Genomic DNA, 17,726 nt, shown 5'->3' on the forward strand with positions numbered 1-17,726 from the left:
TATGAATTAAACGTTTAAGAATTATTTAAGTTATGATTTGTTATGTTTATTAAACACACGTACAAGATTAGGGAGGGCACTATTTCTAAATCTGTTTGTCTCGTATTTGAATTATGTATACTTGTTCGCCTTTCGAAGAAAATGATTATTTTTTGAGGAGGTAACAAAAACTGACATAAGTTATTTTTTCAAAGCACATAGTAAGTTTTTCTCTTCGGGACAGTCGATTTGGTTAGATAAGAAGATTGGATGGATGAAAGTAATTGTGATAAATCGAAGAAGAGAAAAGAAACGAAGGAAAGTTAGAAATTACAAGATACTTCACCGAATGGATAATGGGTTCAAGGGAGAAGAGAGAAGTTTTTCAGTTTCAGTTTTATTTTTTTCTCATTTCCAACGAAACAGTTGACAAAATCCATTATAAATACAGTTTAACAATTGAAATGTAATAAAGAAACAGTTGTATACTAACACTGGACGATTCGTGACTCAGGACTATTATAGGCCTGTGCACTATTATAAGTGGTTAGGCATATTACCAAAGCGACCTGTTCAAATACATTTACTAGAAATAAGTTGGCTCTTCATTTCGATGAAACAAACAATGGTAAATAACACTGTGAGCAAGCAGTTTCATAATGACAATAACATTTCGAGTTATGCTGTATCACGGTGATATGCAACAACAAAAATACAAAACGAACAAACGACCTTTTACATTCAGTATTTTCCATTCTGGCACTCATAAAGCAGTACAAATTAATGAACATTTTAATCACTCTTAAATTAATGTGTAAACGTAAAAATATAAAATATAAAATATCAATAAAAAAAAGAGCAGTTTCATTTACGTCACAGAACAAACCAATGTAAAGGAAAACGTTTCGGTCAATGTACTTCTTTGCTTTATCTCAAAACTTTACTACGATGCAAAAATGTCATGAATAGACTCCACCTTGTGTAAACTTAAAATTTTGATTGAATTTTTAACTGTATATCAAAGATAATTTCTCTTCATTTCATCCTGAATCCTGATAACATATTATACTTAACTGTAAGAAGATCTTTTTTTCTCTAATATTTCTGTAAACCAAATCATCATCTTTGTTTGAAAAGAAGTAAATTAAGTCTAGAAGGTTCACATCACTTTGATCATCAGAGATGACGAATCGAAATCCTCAATAGATATTTTAAAAAATGACAGGAATAATATAGTTCACCAGCCATGGAATGCATTCCTTACAAAAATAGGCATATATCACTTAGGAAAATCAAGAGAATTATTTTACAGTACAAAATACATTTCTGTCATGTCCTTTAGCGATTGATTAATGAGAGAACGGATAAGGACTGTACCAATATATTTTCTGTTAATCATGTCGTGTTTCTGTGGTTATCGCTATTATTATTATCATTATTATAATTGTAATTGTTGTTGTTGTTATTACTACAATTTCATCTGTAGGTAAACCGCCCTCTAGCGATGAAAAAGGATGGTATTCAGACACGAAAGAGGAAGCCAAAGAACCCTAACAAAGGAAGCCAACAGAACAATGCACGCAACGGAGGCGGACATTCATCACCAAACGATGTTAACATCAAGGCATCGTCACCCACCGGCAAGCAATCCTCACCACTGCCTACTTCCACTCCATACACCAGTCACCCGATCAAAGTAAGTAACTCCACGACGTGGGCAGGTGTTTGTCGTCCAATAAGTTGTCAGGTCGACAAGGTGTCAGATCTGACAACTCTCCTTGTCTTTGATTGGCAGAGATGCAATTCCTGTCGGATAAAACAGAACTTGTCGAATAAAGTCCTTTCATGAAACGCTACCAAGGTCGACAGGTTGTCAAATCTGACCCCCCAAAAAATCCTTGAATATGATTGGCTGAGCATGGTTCCTATGGTAACTGTCGGGTAAAACAGGATAAAAAATATCTGACAAGTCCTTTCATGATACGCTCCTTAGGTCGGCAAGTGGACAGATCTGACAACTTTCCTTGATTGGCTGAGAGGCGCAGTTTTTACGGTAACTGAAAATATCTGACAAGTCCTGCTTTATCCGACATTAAATCTTACCATAGTCATGATAGTAGGAGTTGTGATCACCTGACTATTTTCCTTGGATTTGATTGGCTGATTGCAGATGAAACAGACTACTGGGTGTTGCAATTGACTTGCAGTTATTGCAAGTCAATTTTGGGTAGAAAAGCAATATTGCAATTGATTACAAAATGTGCTCTTGATTGCTGGTTTACTTCTTTTAAAAAGCACTTCCCTCTTGTTGCAATTTGATTTGTTGATCTTTATACTGCTTCATCTTTAAAAGATCTTTTTGTAAACTTTCTGTTTAAGGTGGAACCTCAGTACCGTGTTGGCCTATCCCCTCCTCCAGCGATCAGCAACCCTGTGACGTCCTACATCCCTGGATTGGTACACCACAGCGGGCCCATCTCAACAGCCCAATCCCTCCATCACCCGCACCACCACCCTGGCTCCTACGCTGCTCATCTTGGAGCCCCACCGACACATCTCTCCCACGGTCTCGGTAGCAACAGCGAGCAGACCCTGCACCTCACCCACCAACCTGGGCAAACCATCCTCCTGCACAACGGACCCGTCAACTCCGCCATCAACCCTCTAAACCTCAGCGCCAATACCAATGGGGGCGCCGTGACCCACCACGCTGGAAGTCCCGGGGAGATGGCCGGCAACGATTCAACATCCCCTCACCATGTGTTGTTCAGCGGTGTCAACCCTTCTCCACCATCCGCCGTTGCAGTACCGGTCTCCGTTAGCAAAGCAGAATCGGAATGAGATGTTTAAATCTGTATACCCTGCAATATCGTGTAAAGAAAGAAAAATAACATCATTTTGACTTAGTTTTACCTCCTCGCCAGATTTCATGTATGCGGCGATTCTAAAGATTGTTATATCATTGTGTATAATAATTTCATCCACAAAGCGTCAATGAAACTCATAGATGATTGCGGATATTCCTTCCAGCAAAATATTGAGAAAGTTGCCTGTCAGAATCATACACAAAGGATGAATACTGATTGCTTGACATTGATCACTAGAACTTGAAAAAGAGATTCTTGCAAGGTTCGAATCATGTGACAAACTTGACAGAGACAAGAATGACGGGATTGAAAGTGAATGCGTTGTTACATCAAAGAGACCCACAACGGCGATCCCTTCCGATTTCTCGCAAGGTTTCGAGGCTTTCGAAACACCTGGACAACATCGTGGTCACCAAGTACATCTTGAATTCGTACTCGCCTTGCTCACCTGTCTCAGTTTCTTAAGCACCTAGCCTTGATAATTACGTATCAGCTGTGACCATGTAACTAATGTTACCTTTTTTCGGAACTCAAGTGATGAAAGATGAACTATGAGTGACAACATATTATTTTCGTCAGTGTGACAATATTCAATAGCTGCAATGAATAAGCAGCATCGCTGGTCATTTCAATCCTTGTTCATTGATGATGATGATGATAATGATGAGAGACGAACACTTTAATGAATTTGGTGTTGGATATACACGGATATACATTACAACGCCAACCATTGTACATTCATTAATAACATCATCAGTAACACACGTTAGTGTCATTTCAAAACTTTTAAAAAGTCTAGGGGATCAGCTCCCGTTTTCTTTTTTAAACAAGAACAATTATTTTCTCGCAGCCTTCTTGATGATGGAAAGAAATGGTTTACACTTTTGATACAATGAAGTAATCGCACACAGTGTGCCAGTGAGTCTTATTCACACTGGGTCGGTGTCATTAACACGTGTCGACGTGGTTCTCTATTGACACTCTGAGTGCTATATTTAGCACCCGTAGTGCTATCACCTCTCTTGTTGAAGTGAACTATGTTGATGGCCTAATGTATAACTGCTTATTAAATATACGTATATAGACGTTTTCTTTTTTCTTTAAAAGTGATAATAATTCATTTAAGCTATTAAGATCTACCGGATCACCTGTAGGGCCTATCTAAAGGGCATCATTGAGTATTGTTACCATATTTGTAAAATAGATTTCTGTAAGTGATTTTATTGGATATTCTCTCTCCGAGAAACGGTTGTACTCTTTGATGTCACAGAATACATGTCGCTTTTGAAGAGTAGAATATTAGAAGATCTTCATTATTTACGTGCTAGCTTATGGAACATAACATTGTAAAAATAAATATACATGTATAATACAGTTTTTATCACACGTGGCATACAAGGCATCATTTTGCGAAGAAGATGACAATTAAAGATAAGTTGTAACTTAACATTAATCTTGCCAGGTGACTTATGATTACATTGCCAGAATATCCACTTTTGCCAAAATGATATGAATAAATACTTGCCTATAATTAGCAGTTGACAGCAAGTGCGGGCGAAATGATCAGTTATAGCCGTCCGTCTATTGGTTCATCATGTCAAACGATCTTGCTTGGTATGTTTATTGAATGAGACGTTCAGATAAAATTCGTCATTTGTTTGTTTTATTTCCGTATATAAAATAAAAAATACAAAGTACATGATACATACAAATACACATAACATAAAATGATATTAAGGTCAAGGTTGAAATACAGTAATAAAAGGAAGAACGGAAGAAAATGAATTATACGGCTGGTAGTCCATATTCTGCTGCAATATTGCATAGCTGCTGGTCTTCCATGGAGCCAGTTCACTTGCAAAGAGTCTAGGGTTACCGCAATTTTAAAGAAGTTGACCATCAAACATAAAAGTAAAAAAAAATTCTGTTTGATGTCGATTTTTTTTAATCATCAGACCTATCATAATTAATCATTCCTTAGGGTTCTTTTTTGGTTATTTCTTATAATAATCCTATATGTAACTGTCACTTTCTTTTGAACGAGCGAGTAGTTATTGCCACCTTATTTGCTCTCGATAGCTTCTGACTTTCTTCTTTCCACATTTTCGTTTTATTTTTTAAGAAACTGGCATTTGATATTATGTAATAATCAAGTTTTCGTCTCCCTCATTTTACCACTGTATGTTATTGAGTGATGGTAACATCTTGTAAATAGTTTTGATATGACGTCACATGATGAATATTGTTCCTGTAACCTCAATGTGTGTTGGTAAATGTTATTCCCCCAATAAGGATACGTCTTTGTCCTCTAAGATATGTTTTTTTTTCATTTGTAGATTCCCAAGTGAATATTTTAGAAGTAGTTTGTAGATGGCTCCTAAAATCATATAGGCAATTACGTGTGGTAAATGATAAACAATGATTATACAAACCTATCAAATTATATATTTTTTCAGTTATTACGCATGCTTGAAAGTGACAATCATTTCATTTAAAAGAAATTTGGGATAATTTCACATTGTATTAAGTTATTGTTATATGCTCCAATGCCCGAGATAATTAAAAAAAATGAGATGAACGTGATGAAAAAAATCATTTTATCGCACACTTTTTGAAAAATGTATATTTGTACTCAATTAGTAAAAACGAGAATATATTAAAAAATTACACAAAACATTTATCACTCAATTAGTATAAGATTAATGCAGGCCGCCAGGATGAACATTTGAATGGTTTTATTTAAAGGCCCTCTATTGTATATGCATTTTATATTGTGGCGATCTTGCTAGTGTATATTATTGAAAAAGTCCATATGAAAACCAAAGACTAGTGATCATCACTTTGTGTGTACTATATATGAATAGAACCAGAAATATGTAAAGTACTTGATTGTTATTCCGTTTAGTGTGAGGAGATAATTATCTTGATGTTATTTATTAATCGATGTATCATTTGAGAAGAATAAATTACATGAATCTTAATCGATTTAAAGGTTAGTGCAAATTTTACGCTTGTTCTGTTTTTGGATTTTTGACATTTGATGAATGGGTGAATGGTATTAACATTGCTCCCCAAATCTATATCTTTATGAGACAAGTCGTATTTCATTCGACAGTTACCATAGAAACAGTGCTTCTCAGCCAATCAAAATCAAGGAAAGTAATTATCAGACTGGACAGTTACTTGTCGGATGAAAATGTAGATGAAATGCTCCCCAGGAAGGTGTGAGTGGAGTATGTGTGCGTGTGTTTGAGAGAGGGAGAGGGAGAGAGAGAGAACGAGAGAGAGGGAGGTGAGGGGTTGGAGGGGGTAGCAGCAGATAAGCAGACGACATGCTTAACAAGAAGGTGTATAGTAATGGGGAGTGTGCGTGGGTGACTGGGTGTGCGTGTGTTTGAGATACGGATGGGGGGGGGGGGGGTAGCAGCAGATAAGCGGACGACATGCTTACCATGAAGGAGATGTGGTATAGGAAAATGGGGAGTGTTTGTGTGTATGTGTGTGAGGGTGTGTGTGTGGGTATCTGTGGGGTTTGAGAGAGAGAGAGGGGGGGGGGGGGTAGCAACAGCAAGCGGACAATTATGCTCACCAGGAAGGGGATGGGGTATAGGAAAATGGGGAGTGTTTATATGGGTGAGGGTGTGTGGTGGGGTGGGTATCTATGGGGTTTGAGAGAGAGATCTAGAGGGGGAGAGATCTAGAGAGGGGGGGGGGGGGGTAGCAACAGTAAGCGGACAATTATGCTCACCAGGAAGGGGAATCTGATGGGGTATAGTATAATGGAGAGAGAGAGAGAGTGTGTGTGTGTGTTAGGGGGAGGGGAGGGGTTAGTGGTGTAATGAGCCAAAATTGAAGAGGCCATGGAGAGCTTAATTTCCTGGGCTTAACCATCCTCAGACAATGCTATCGCTTAACAGAATTCCTCAACCAGCATTTGCCGACTCTCTTGGTAGATCCATCTTCGCTTGCTTTACCAGAAACAACTCCAGAACCTTCATGAAGTGCATGAAGAAAGAACAAACAAACAAACCAAAAATATTTAAAAAGAACAAACTTAATGGGGAGAAATAATGTACTAAGAGGATAGACGCTAAGGCCTATGAAAGAATATATAAAGCGCCTCTAAGTTTAAGATAATTTTGGCCCTTAACGCTTAGGTCTGATGTCAATTTGGCAGGAGAGATGGTCTTGCACAATTTCCTGAGAACTTTTCTTTCCTTTCTTTCCTTTACATTTCGAGCTGACATAATTTGAACAAAGAAATTATCATATTTTGGAAAAAAAAGAAAAGCATTGACTAGTTTGCCTATTCAAAATAACAACAACAACAGCTCTCCCTATAATTTTCAAACCAATTTGGCGCCCCCTCGATTTTGGGGTCGATTTGACACCCCCTCGAAGTTCAACACCAATTCGATGCCGGGGGGGGGGGGGATTCCAAGCTTTTTCTGTAACTGAGAACAAGATAGAAAACTTGCGCGAGTTGAAATTTGAGATGTTACGATCTTTTGAAAAACTACAGTTTAAGCACGTTTTCAATGAACAAGATGCATGTTTGTGTTTCAATAAACAATTATTACGAGCGCGAAGCGCGAGCTGAAAGTTTGATATTTAGACCTAAAAATGGGTCATTGTAATTACTTTTTGTAATCATGAAAAGAATGGGTATCTACCTATAAATAAATAATGCGAGCACGAAGCACGAGCTGAAAATTTTTGGTTTACCTATCTGAAAACTGGACATTTAATCACGTTTTTAAATAAGAAACATATTTTAAATTAAATCTATGATATACTGAACCGAAAGGAACATTAAAAAGATGATATGGGTGTCAATATATATGGTGCGAGGTGGACCCCATAACGGGTCATTCTCAATTCCGTTTGTGACACGATGCGTATCTAAATTAACATTAAAATACAAGACTATATATATATATATATATTGGGGGAGGGGGCAAGGGGGGCATGGCCTATATTAGCTCAAATAACATTTAGATATGTCTTGCACTATAAACAAAATTGGATAGGGGTTTCGTGTTATGATTTTTTATAATTCTATTTCATTATTAATAATGGAAGTGCATCATTAATTATTAACCATTTTATCGCAATAATATAGGCCAACCCCAGACGCTGATCCAGAATTTTTCTGAAGGGGGTGCATTTTAGCATCCCTGCCAACCACTGAGAGATCAGTGCTGCCGATTGCACGAAAGGGTCTTTCCAAGGACCGTCTTTCGTGTCGCCCATCTTTTATGACACGCTATAAGAGGGGGTGTTTCTGAAATTTATGATAAAGAATAAGATTCGTTAGCTTGCTTTTAAATCAAATTTTATACAATTTCATGATATATCACATCATTTCATAAATAAATATTTTTTTATTCTAACGGACGAATGAAATATGTTTGCAGATGATTTATTTAAAATGCGTATCACATGGCGCATCATAAAAGATGGGCGACACGAAAGATGGTCCTTGCAAAGACCCTTTCGTGCAATCGGCCCCAGTGCTGCCAACCCACTTGCGAAATAGCTAACCCCCAAAACGTTGAGGGGGCCCTCAGACATGAGGTTTATCATGTTTATGGTAAAATTGAGTAAAAAGCTAAATGGCCACCCCCATCTGTACGTCAGTGCCCACCCACCCCATCGTTCGTCTCTTATTTCATCTCTCCAGACTCCAGTGTTTTAATTGTTTTCTCAATGTTTTGTCCAAAGTTTATATTCACTTCTCTTCAAATTAATTCAATTCAAATCTGCTCTTTTACGGAAACCATACGAAAATAATTCATCGCCACTAACCGGCTGCTGGCTAACTTTAGTTAAAAGCGAGGACAGACGGTAAGGCCTAAGGGCGACACATTTTCGCCACGAATTGAGAACTTTTACTCGAGTTTAAAGGGCTGATATTCAGGTAAATTTACGTAATCAATATAATAAAACTAATAGAGGATATTTTTTTATTAAAAACTTTTTCTGTCTCATCTTGACGCCGGTATTGATGAATTTTCCAATATTTTTGTGATTTATTCAGTCCCAAACGTTTCGGATCGTGTACCGGTGCCGTAGTTACTAGTAGTAATAGAGCGTGTGCGTGTGTACGGTGTTGCCAGGGGCGTTGTAGGGAGTGAAAGTTATATACTGTACGTAGATCACTCCCCACTAACGCCAGGAATCACCGTACATGCCTTTGCGAATCGGACAGGATTACCCATGGTGAACCTAGACCTAAATCACCAATTTTAGTTATAGTTTTTCGCCCAAAGTCATGTACATGGCATGGGCAAGTTTTATGTTTACCCCCATTTGATAGTATTTTTTAAAGTTTTCATTAAATAAATAGGGCCTAGTCGTAAAATTGAAAGAAATTAAGAGCAATAGCGTTCACTTACCCCCGTCTGTTGACGAAGCCATTTTGATTTCTTTTGTTATGATACCTAGATACACACGCGTGCAGAGCTGCAACTTAGATTTAAAAAATACTTGCATTTGTCAATAAAAATAACGATTTGTAAAATATTTGTTTCGGTTGAAAAATATCATGAAATAATTTATATGATATTTATCGATAAAAAAAAATATTTTGCGATTCCTGATATCTATCGGCAGATGCAAATATTTTTTTAATTCAAGTTGGCGGTTTGACTGCCAACTTGAATTAAAAAAATATTTGCATCTGCCGATAGATATCAGGAATCGCAAGACTGCCAACTTGAATTAAAAAATATTTGCATCTGCCGATAGATATCAGGAATCGCAAAATATTTTTTTTTATCGATAAATATCATATAAATTATTTCATGATATTTTTCAACCGAAACAAATATTTTACAAATCGTTATTTTTATTGACAAATGCAAGTATTTTTTAAATCTAAGTTGCAGCTCTGCACGCGTGTGTATCTAGGTATCATAACAAAAGAAATCAAAATGGCTTCGTCAACAGACGGGGGTAAGTGAACGCTATTGCTCTTAATTTCTTTCAATTTTACGACTATTTATTTAATGAAAACTTTAAAAAATACTATCAAATGGGGGTAAACATAAAACTTGCCCATGTACATGACTTTGGGCGAAAAACTATAACTAAAATTGGTGATTTAGGTCTAGGTTCACCATGGGTAATCCTGTCCGATTCGCAAAGGCATGTACGGTGATTCCTGGCGTTAGTGGGGAGTGATCTACGTACAGTATATAACTTTCACTCCCTACAACGCCCCTGGCTAGTACGGTGTACACTTGGCCTAGACAGCTGGAACTGGAAGCCGTCTGTTTCGAGGAGTTTTTTAACATTTTTTATAATTTCTCCTCGTACACAGATGGCTCGCTATTTCGAAGCCACCATTAGGGGACTTGCAATGCAAAATCCCCCCGTCGGGGCTCTTCAATTTTTGTCTTAAAATTTTGAAAGTTAACACTATGCACTACCAAAATTAATATTCCCTCTTGGCATTAATTGCCAAAAAACTAAGAAAAATCAAGTTAAAAGGAACAAAAACAGTGACTTACCTGGGCTGTCGCGCAAATTCACTTCCCCGTTTTATCCGATCTTATGTACATAAACATATGGCCATTGGTATTTGGTGAGCTGAGTGAAGCCAACGCCGGAGTTCAGCTCAACAACCAACATAACAGAGACCGAAGCTTTTGGTCTACACTTAGCCATGCGGCTTCTAGTGCTAGAGAGTAAAAATCATTTACTGACGTAAGGTTACTCTCAATGAGGCCAGGTATTCTTATATATTTACGTGCGTGTAGGCTACCAACAACTTTATTTTTTTGTTTTGAATATTTTATTTTCTTCCTCTTTCAAATCAATAAGTTTACAATCACAATTCATAATCATAAAAATAAAGATTCTTTACATGTATACAATCAATAAACAAACAAATATATCAATGAGATTACAAATATTTTTTTAAATGATTACAAATGAAATTAAACTGCCAAATTTCTCTTCTATAACAATGTGAAAGCAGAGGAAAAAAATCCTTATCAAACGACAAAATAACAAAGAAAAAAAACTTTGAAAAGGAAGACTTTTTTCCCTGAATAGGATAGAAATCTCTTTTGCACATTATAATTGTAAAAGAAATAAATTTTAAAAGAGATAAAAGATTATTTCAAAGGTTAATTAGAGGAAGATTATTATAAAACATCCCTACACACTCACCTAAAACCCCCATACCCCCTCCCCCTCATCTCTCACCCCAAACACTTACACAAGCTCACTTCAACTCACCATCACCCACAGCTCCCCCCCTCTTCCCCGTCACAGAACTCACACATCCATCTACATACACACGTACACCCACACACGATGCATCCTGCTCTGGTACAACTATCTGTATTTGAACAAATAAACAACACAAAACAGAAACAACATGAAGCAACCAATATATCCATACTATTAAGAAAGGTGTGCATTGATTTGTTCCCATTTCCTTAAGTGCATCCCCAGCTTCCCTTTTTTAAACGCTATTTGATATTCCGTATCTCTATACTCTTTAACCAAATGTGTCACTTTCTGTACAGTTGGCAATATTCCCTGTTTTCTTGAACTAAAAATAATATACTTGATTAGGAATATAATACAGTTTATTAAAGCTACCCTTGTAGTATTTCCAGATATCCCCATGAAAATTGTTTTCCAATTGTCAGTGCCAAGTTCATTTTACTCATCTCTTCCCATAATTGCTTAACTTCAGGACAATGAAAAAATAAATGTTGGCAAGTCTCAACTTTTTTTTTACAAAAGGAGCACAAATTATCTGTCTCAAAACCAAATTTAAAAAGTTCCCTTTTGATGTACACAGCCCCTTGTAATTGTTTATATTGAAATTCTCTGTGTTTATTGCATAGAATTGCACATTTCAGTCTCAGAAATACTTCTTTCAGTTCCCCCATTCTCAAATCATAATCGGATTGCCCATCTGTAACATGAAATACATAATCAATTTGAAAATTTTCAATGAAGTGGTCATATATTCGTCTAGATTTTATATCACATAGTTTCTGAACATGCCCACATATCATCAATTGAATTTCAAAGTTTTCTGTATCCATTTCAATAAAATCACCTTGTATCCACTCTTCTGTTATTACTGAAAATATCTTTTGAATTTTGAGCAAGTTTTCAGATGAAAATTTTAGATTATACCAGTATGAAACTGGTCTTAATTGACCTCCAACTATTATATCCGAGACCTTAACTATACCTTTCTGAAATAATTCAATATAAAAAAGGTCTTAATATTGAGGCATATACGTTTGTTATTAAAAATAATGGGATTACTTTTCCCTCCAAAATGTCTACACTTATCCAATTTGTGCCATGCCTTCAACATATCTATGTAAAATAATGGTATTCCTTTCAAATTCATTCTACTCGTATCATAATCACACAGAAATATGATTCGACCACCTAAAGAGCTAAAAAAATATTCGAAGGTTGCTTTCCAACCCAAACTTTCCCCTCCATCTAGTATTAACGTTTAATCCACATTATCCATAAAATTTTGAGCTCTAAGTCCTCCAACAGAATAGTCTTGATATAGAACCTTGCGTTTTATTCTATCTTTTCCTCCCCAAATAAAATTGAAAGAAATTTTTTCTATTTCCTTAAAAAAGTCTTTTGGGACTGTCATCAGTGAAGAAACATAATTTAATTTTGAAAATGCATTCATTTTCAAAAGTTTTATTTTACCATACATTGTAAGATCTCTTCGTTTCCACCAACCAATAAGTCTTTTAATTTTACTCAAGATTTCCTTATAATTCTTTAATTTTTGGCATATTTTTGTGTAGGCCCTCTATGGTGGAAAGTAAAATTTCAAGAAAATTGTCATTTTTTAATCTCTATTTTTAATTTAGAATTAAAAAAAAATCAAGTTGATAAGAGCTAAAGTTATATGAGGAAATGAGGAATAGTTGTAATGGAATCTGACAATGTAAAAAAATCATTCTCCTTATAGGAGAATCGGAACCATACAAGAAATTTTAGAGTCTATACATGGGACTACATATATTGTTTTTTTTTACTTAATTTCAATTTAACATAAAACTATTGCTTGTTTTATGAAATTTTTGGATAATTTGAAGGTCATCATTTTACATCATTTCAAACAAAAATTTAAAAGTATAAGTTCATTTTATGTTGTTTTATGAGTGGATATTTCTCATGTTACTCTGTAACCGTCACTCCGCAACCGGGAATGGGTTTACGTTTTAAGTCGTAATTAATGAAATAATTCACAAATTTTTTAATTTAATGTAGCATATTAAAGCCAGAACAACTTAGAATCCAGTCAATAAATCAAAATTATGATAGCAATTCAAAATTCACAGAGTTTGAGCAATATGTTTTCTCCTCAAATATGCATGTCCATTTTGCATCACTTCGTAACCATGAATATGAATATTCATATCTCATTAATTCAGTGGATCAAAATAATGAATTTTATTTTTTGAAAAGTGGGTTTCATCAACTACTGTCAGGTACCATTTCTTTGCAAATAACTATTCAAATATGGGTGATATCTTTGTTTGAATGCAAAAATGTTGCTACTGAATGTCACTCAATAACCGTGGAATTGCCCAAGAGAAAGTAAGCCAAACATTGCCAACCTTATTTCTCCACACAGGGAAAATAACCGAACAAGGTTATATCATAACCTTGTTCATTGATTGAGTGGGTTTAGGGGAATAAATTATTTGCATCCATGGCATAAGTGACTGCTAACTTCACCAAACTTATACCTCACTGCCCTTTATTATTGATAGCCCCTCCCTGACCCCACCTCCCTACCCAGAGAGGAGGGGAGGGGTAGCCAGGATGGTCCAAGAGCTATAGAGATGTGCTTACTCTCCATGGAGCCAGGGATTGTGCCCATAACATATATGCATATAGGACGGGCAGCAAAATTGAAAATTTCACCCCTGAGATTACTACTTTCCCTGTAAAAGTTCTAGCCCTAAATCATGTAATTGGGCAAGAACGTCATTTCTGACATTTTTTTATACATTATTTTGATTACATTTGTAAAACAATATACATTAAAAAAAACCCCAGAAATTTATCATTAGAAGATGGGATGTAATTTAGCAATGTTTACTTCGCCATCTTGTCCTCTTTATTAGTAGCTAAGCTACGAGATGCATAAAGAGGGCAGCATGATGTTGTTACTTTCAGTAATGAAACTTCCAACAGGTAAGTTCTATTGTAACAAAGCTATACTTCTGTCACTGGCTCTTGCCGTCAGTTGTAAAAGTTTCTCTTACTCTTTCTTCAGCAGCATCAATCAGAGAGAGAGAAGAGTGAAATCCCCACCCCCCCACCAAATGATGGAGCAGGATAAAGATGGAATGGAGCCAGAGCTGGATGACTTCATCTCTGAAGAAGGTGCAGATGAAGACTTGAATGGAGATGATAAACCACTGAAAGTATCTGGAGGCGATTGTTCATCAAAGAAGGCATCTAAACCTGGGATCGTCTACCTGAGCCGAGTACCCCCTCTAATGAGGCCACAGAGAGTCAAGAAGATCTTCTCGCGATACGGTGAAATTGGGCGCGTGTTCTTACAAGCTGAAGGTAATAATGTATAGCCAACTCAATATTTTAGAGCTAAACATGAATAATGGATTGAAATGGCAGTGAGCAATAATTATTCGGCAACTTTGACAAAAGGAGGGAAGCAAGCAATAAAGGTGTAATTTCCTGAGCAAATATACGTCTGTCAGTTACAAAGATGCCAGAGCAATGGCATGATCATTACCCAACAGGATCTTTGTTTTCTCTGAAAATTTGGCCTGGAAAAAGAATATATTTGTAAAATTTAAAAAGTGCAATTTATTTAAGGTGTCAGCTGCATCCTTATGTCAATGTTAGGAGGTAATATTATTAAATACCAATCATACCCCCTTCTGCATCCCACAGTTCTGAAAATTTCTTCAAAATCAGATGTAAAATCAGAAAGTTGTTTAACATAAGTTTTGCTTAATTCAAAACGCCTTACGAATCAATTTGATATTCACATTGGAAAAAAAATTAATTTTTTATCTCTCTGTATAATTAGGTTGGTCTTTGATCTTGTTTCTTTTATTTCATTTATTATAAATTAACATTGCAGCCAATTTGAGGATTTCAGTGAATACAGTGACTGAAATAGAAACTGTGCACATTTTCACTCATTTTTATGTAAAAACTTTTAAATGTTCTAATTTTCATTTCAGACAAATTTAACCGCAAGACCCGTAAAAAGAAAGGCGGTAGTAAAAGCAAGCGTTTCACCGAAGGCTGGATCGAATTCATGGACAAAAAAATTGCAAAGAGTATTGCCCTGACATTCAACAACACTCCCATTGGAGGAAGGAAACGGAGCATCTATTATGAGGAGCTGTGGAATCTGAAGTATCTTCATCGCTTCCAGTGGGCACATCTAGTGGAGCGTCTGGAATACGAACGACAGGTGCGTCAGCAGCGAATCCGTACCGAGATCTCCCAGGTCAAACGAGAGACAGACTTTTACATGAAGAGTGTGGAACTCGGTGATCAGTTGGTGAAACAGGAGAAGAAGACAAGAGAGAAAGGCAAGGAGTGGATAGCAAGAGTTCGAGCTCATAAACAGAGGGTTACTCAAGATGAGTTTGAGGACACCAAGCCAAGGAAGTCTGGAAAAGTTTCAAAGAACACTTTGGGAAAGATCTTCAAGAAAACCAGCAAGTCATGACAAGACATTCTGTGTTCCAAGGATTACCGGTAATCATCGATAAATACCTGAACAAACTTTGAAGTTCATTTCTATTGCCAGGAGATAGGCCTGATTAGCCTTTGTAAATTATTGTAGATTTAATACCGATTCATGACTAAGTCCTTCTTCGCGATTTTATTATCTTATTGACATTATTATTTTATGGAGTCATGAGTATTATTCAAATAAGGTATTGCTGCCGTAATCTGGCATTTTTTTCTGCAGGAAAAATAATTCCCTTTGTCTGTATGATTGAGAGGAAAGTTATAAGGATTTCAGGAATATATTTTCAGGGTACACTTCTACAACTTGTATTTAACTTTGTGTACTAAATTATAGTCACAGCAAACAATCAGTCCATAATGAATTATTTAAATTCACAATCAAATGTCCCCATACCATCATACTTGTAGATCTAGATCTAGTAAATTAAATCTGATTTTGTTAAATTATGAAATCTAAGCTGATAGTGAACTGAGCACACTGAAGATCACAAACACAGATACAAGAGCTGTGAAAGCATCAAAGCAATTGTGATTTTTGCATGGTCAGCCCCCCCCATTTCAAAATCGTTCACAACCAATAAGCATATTTAAGAATCTTGTATTATTTCGCTTCAATACAGAGTAGGTGTTTTATTAAGCAGTTCATCAGTTACCTTACAAGTGACATATCAAATGACTGGTAACCCTTTCTTGCAGTAAATGCTACGCACCAGATTTTCATTAATGTTGATTTGGTTCCACAGAAAGGGTCACTAGTGGTTTATTAATTCTCTCTTAACTTACGCACTGCTTTTGCAAACATTTGAATAGCTTTTCAGACTTCATGTGAGTACATGTACAAATATTTGACTTTATTTACTAAATAGTGTTTCATAGAACTGTTCATTAGTTACTAATGATTTTACGAATGACTGGTGATCCTTTCCTGTGGTACTCATATATTATATGCACCAAATTTTCAACGGTGGTAATTTTTCTCCTGAGAATGGATCAACAGTCGTTTATAAAGTCCGCTCGTGACTTACAATGTACCTACAGCTTTATGAAACACTATCTGGTAAATGAAATCAAATGTATGTACTCACATGAAGTCTTTAATGCTTTTCAAATGATTCATTTGTTGTCATCAAGTTTTCATTTTAATGAAATTTCAGGGCATCGGATCAAGTACATTCCTTGATGCTTGTATGCGAAGAGTATTTTGTTTCAAGTTTGTGTTCTCTAGTAAATATCAGATCAAATTTTAGAAGCATTGGCATGTTTCCTGGCAGAAGGAGCTCCTACTGACTTCATAAAATCTCAAAAGTCAAAATCATATTGTATGATGTTTAGACAAGATGACCAAAAGAAACAGCCAATCCCCGGTTAATGCCTTAAATGTCATTTTTTTCATGGTAAGTCCACTTTACCTTAGAGCACTTTCATCTTTTTTATTAAATAATGGGTTGAATGGGCTAAATTGCTATTTCACCAAGTGGTTAGTAGACAAATTGTTTGAAGATGAAATAGTATTAGACCATTTGGTATGAGAAAAAATGGAAAGCATACAGAGTGGGGGTAGATTAGACTGAAAGATCTGCTGTTTCAGAGGATTTTTTTTTTTTTACCATTTTCTCATTTTTCCTCAATCCTCCTGGAGGTAAGGCATGCCGCGAAGCCAGAGGAAGTCTCAGCTGAGCATGTCCTGATTGAAATAGACTGATTTTTTTGTCTTGTGCAGAACATACATGTAAGCCTATTAATAGACACAGGATATTCCTCTTCTGGTTAGTCATGGTACATGGTAACATAAATGAATACTTTGTAAGAAAATAAAAATAAAGTAACCTACAAAATATAAACAAAAATGTGCCTATAGCAAAAGAATAATTAAAGTCATCCAAATTCAAACATTACATAAGAATTATGAAGTATTAACTTTTTTGTTCAGTTTCTATTGTTTATATATTGAATACATTATGTAATTAATTTCATTATTGTTTTCTCATAACATATCATTGTAAGACATACAATTTTTTTTAATGAATATTCAGAAAGAAAAACAATAATGTAGCAGTGAGGTGAATTGGAGAAATTGACAGAAAAAAAGAGAATAGAGTGGGATAGGGAGATTCATGTATC

General features: G+C 35.9%; 2 protein-coding genes across 4 annotated transcripts in view; both read left to right on the forward strand.

Annotated features, from left to right (window-relative positions):
- The window catches only part of LOC121418246 (transcription factor GATA-3-like), a 35,756-nt gene extending 32,802 nt beyond the window's left edge, over nucleotides 1-2,954 (forward strand). For both annotated transcript variants that reach the window (XM_041612003.1, XM_041612011.1), the window contains exons 5-6: nucleotides 1,466-1,675; nucleotides 2,359-2,954. In XM_041612003.1, coding sequence (XP_041467937.1) covers nucleotides 1,466-1,675; nucleotides 2,359-2,820 — 672 coding nt within the window. In that variant the 3' untranslated portion in view covers nucleotides 2,821-2,954. The remainder of the gene's footprint in view (nucleotides 1-1,465; nucleotides 1,676-2,358) is intronic.
- Nucleotides 2,955-8,656: 5,702 nt separating this feature from the next.
- On the forward strand, nucleotides 8,657-17,497 carry LOC121418259 (activator of basal transcription 1-like). 2 transcript variants are annotated; one of them, XM_041612025.1, is made up of 3 exons: nucleotides 8,657-8,766; nucleotides 14,143-14,441; nucleotides 15,083-17,497. In XM_041612025.1, the coding sequence occupies exons 2-3, from the start codon at nucleotides 14,192-14,194 to the stop codon at nucleotides 15,577-15,579; spliced, it is 747 nt and encodes a 248-aa protein (XP_041467959.1). In that variant the 5' UTR covers nucleotides 8,657-8,766; nucleotides 14,143-14,191; the 3' UTR covers nucleotides 15,580-17,497. The 2 variants fall into 2 exon arrangements, with proteins under 2 accessions (XP_041467959.1, XP_041467968.1); XM_041612034.1 differs by having other exon boundaries at nucleotides 8,660-8,766; nucleotides 14,146-14,441.
- Nucleotides 17,498-17,726: the final 229 nt, after the last annotated feature.

This window comes from Lytechinus variegatus, chromosome 1 (genome assembly GCF_018143015.1).
Source record: "Lytechinus variegatus isolate NC3 chromosome 1, Lvar_3.0, whole genome shotgun sequence".
In the NCBI taxonomy this organism is placed as follows: Eukaryota; Metazoa; Echinodermata; class Echinoidea; order Temnopleuroida; family Toxopneustidae; genus Lytechinus; species Lytechinus variegatus.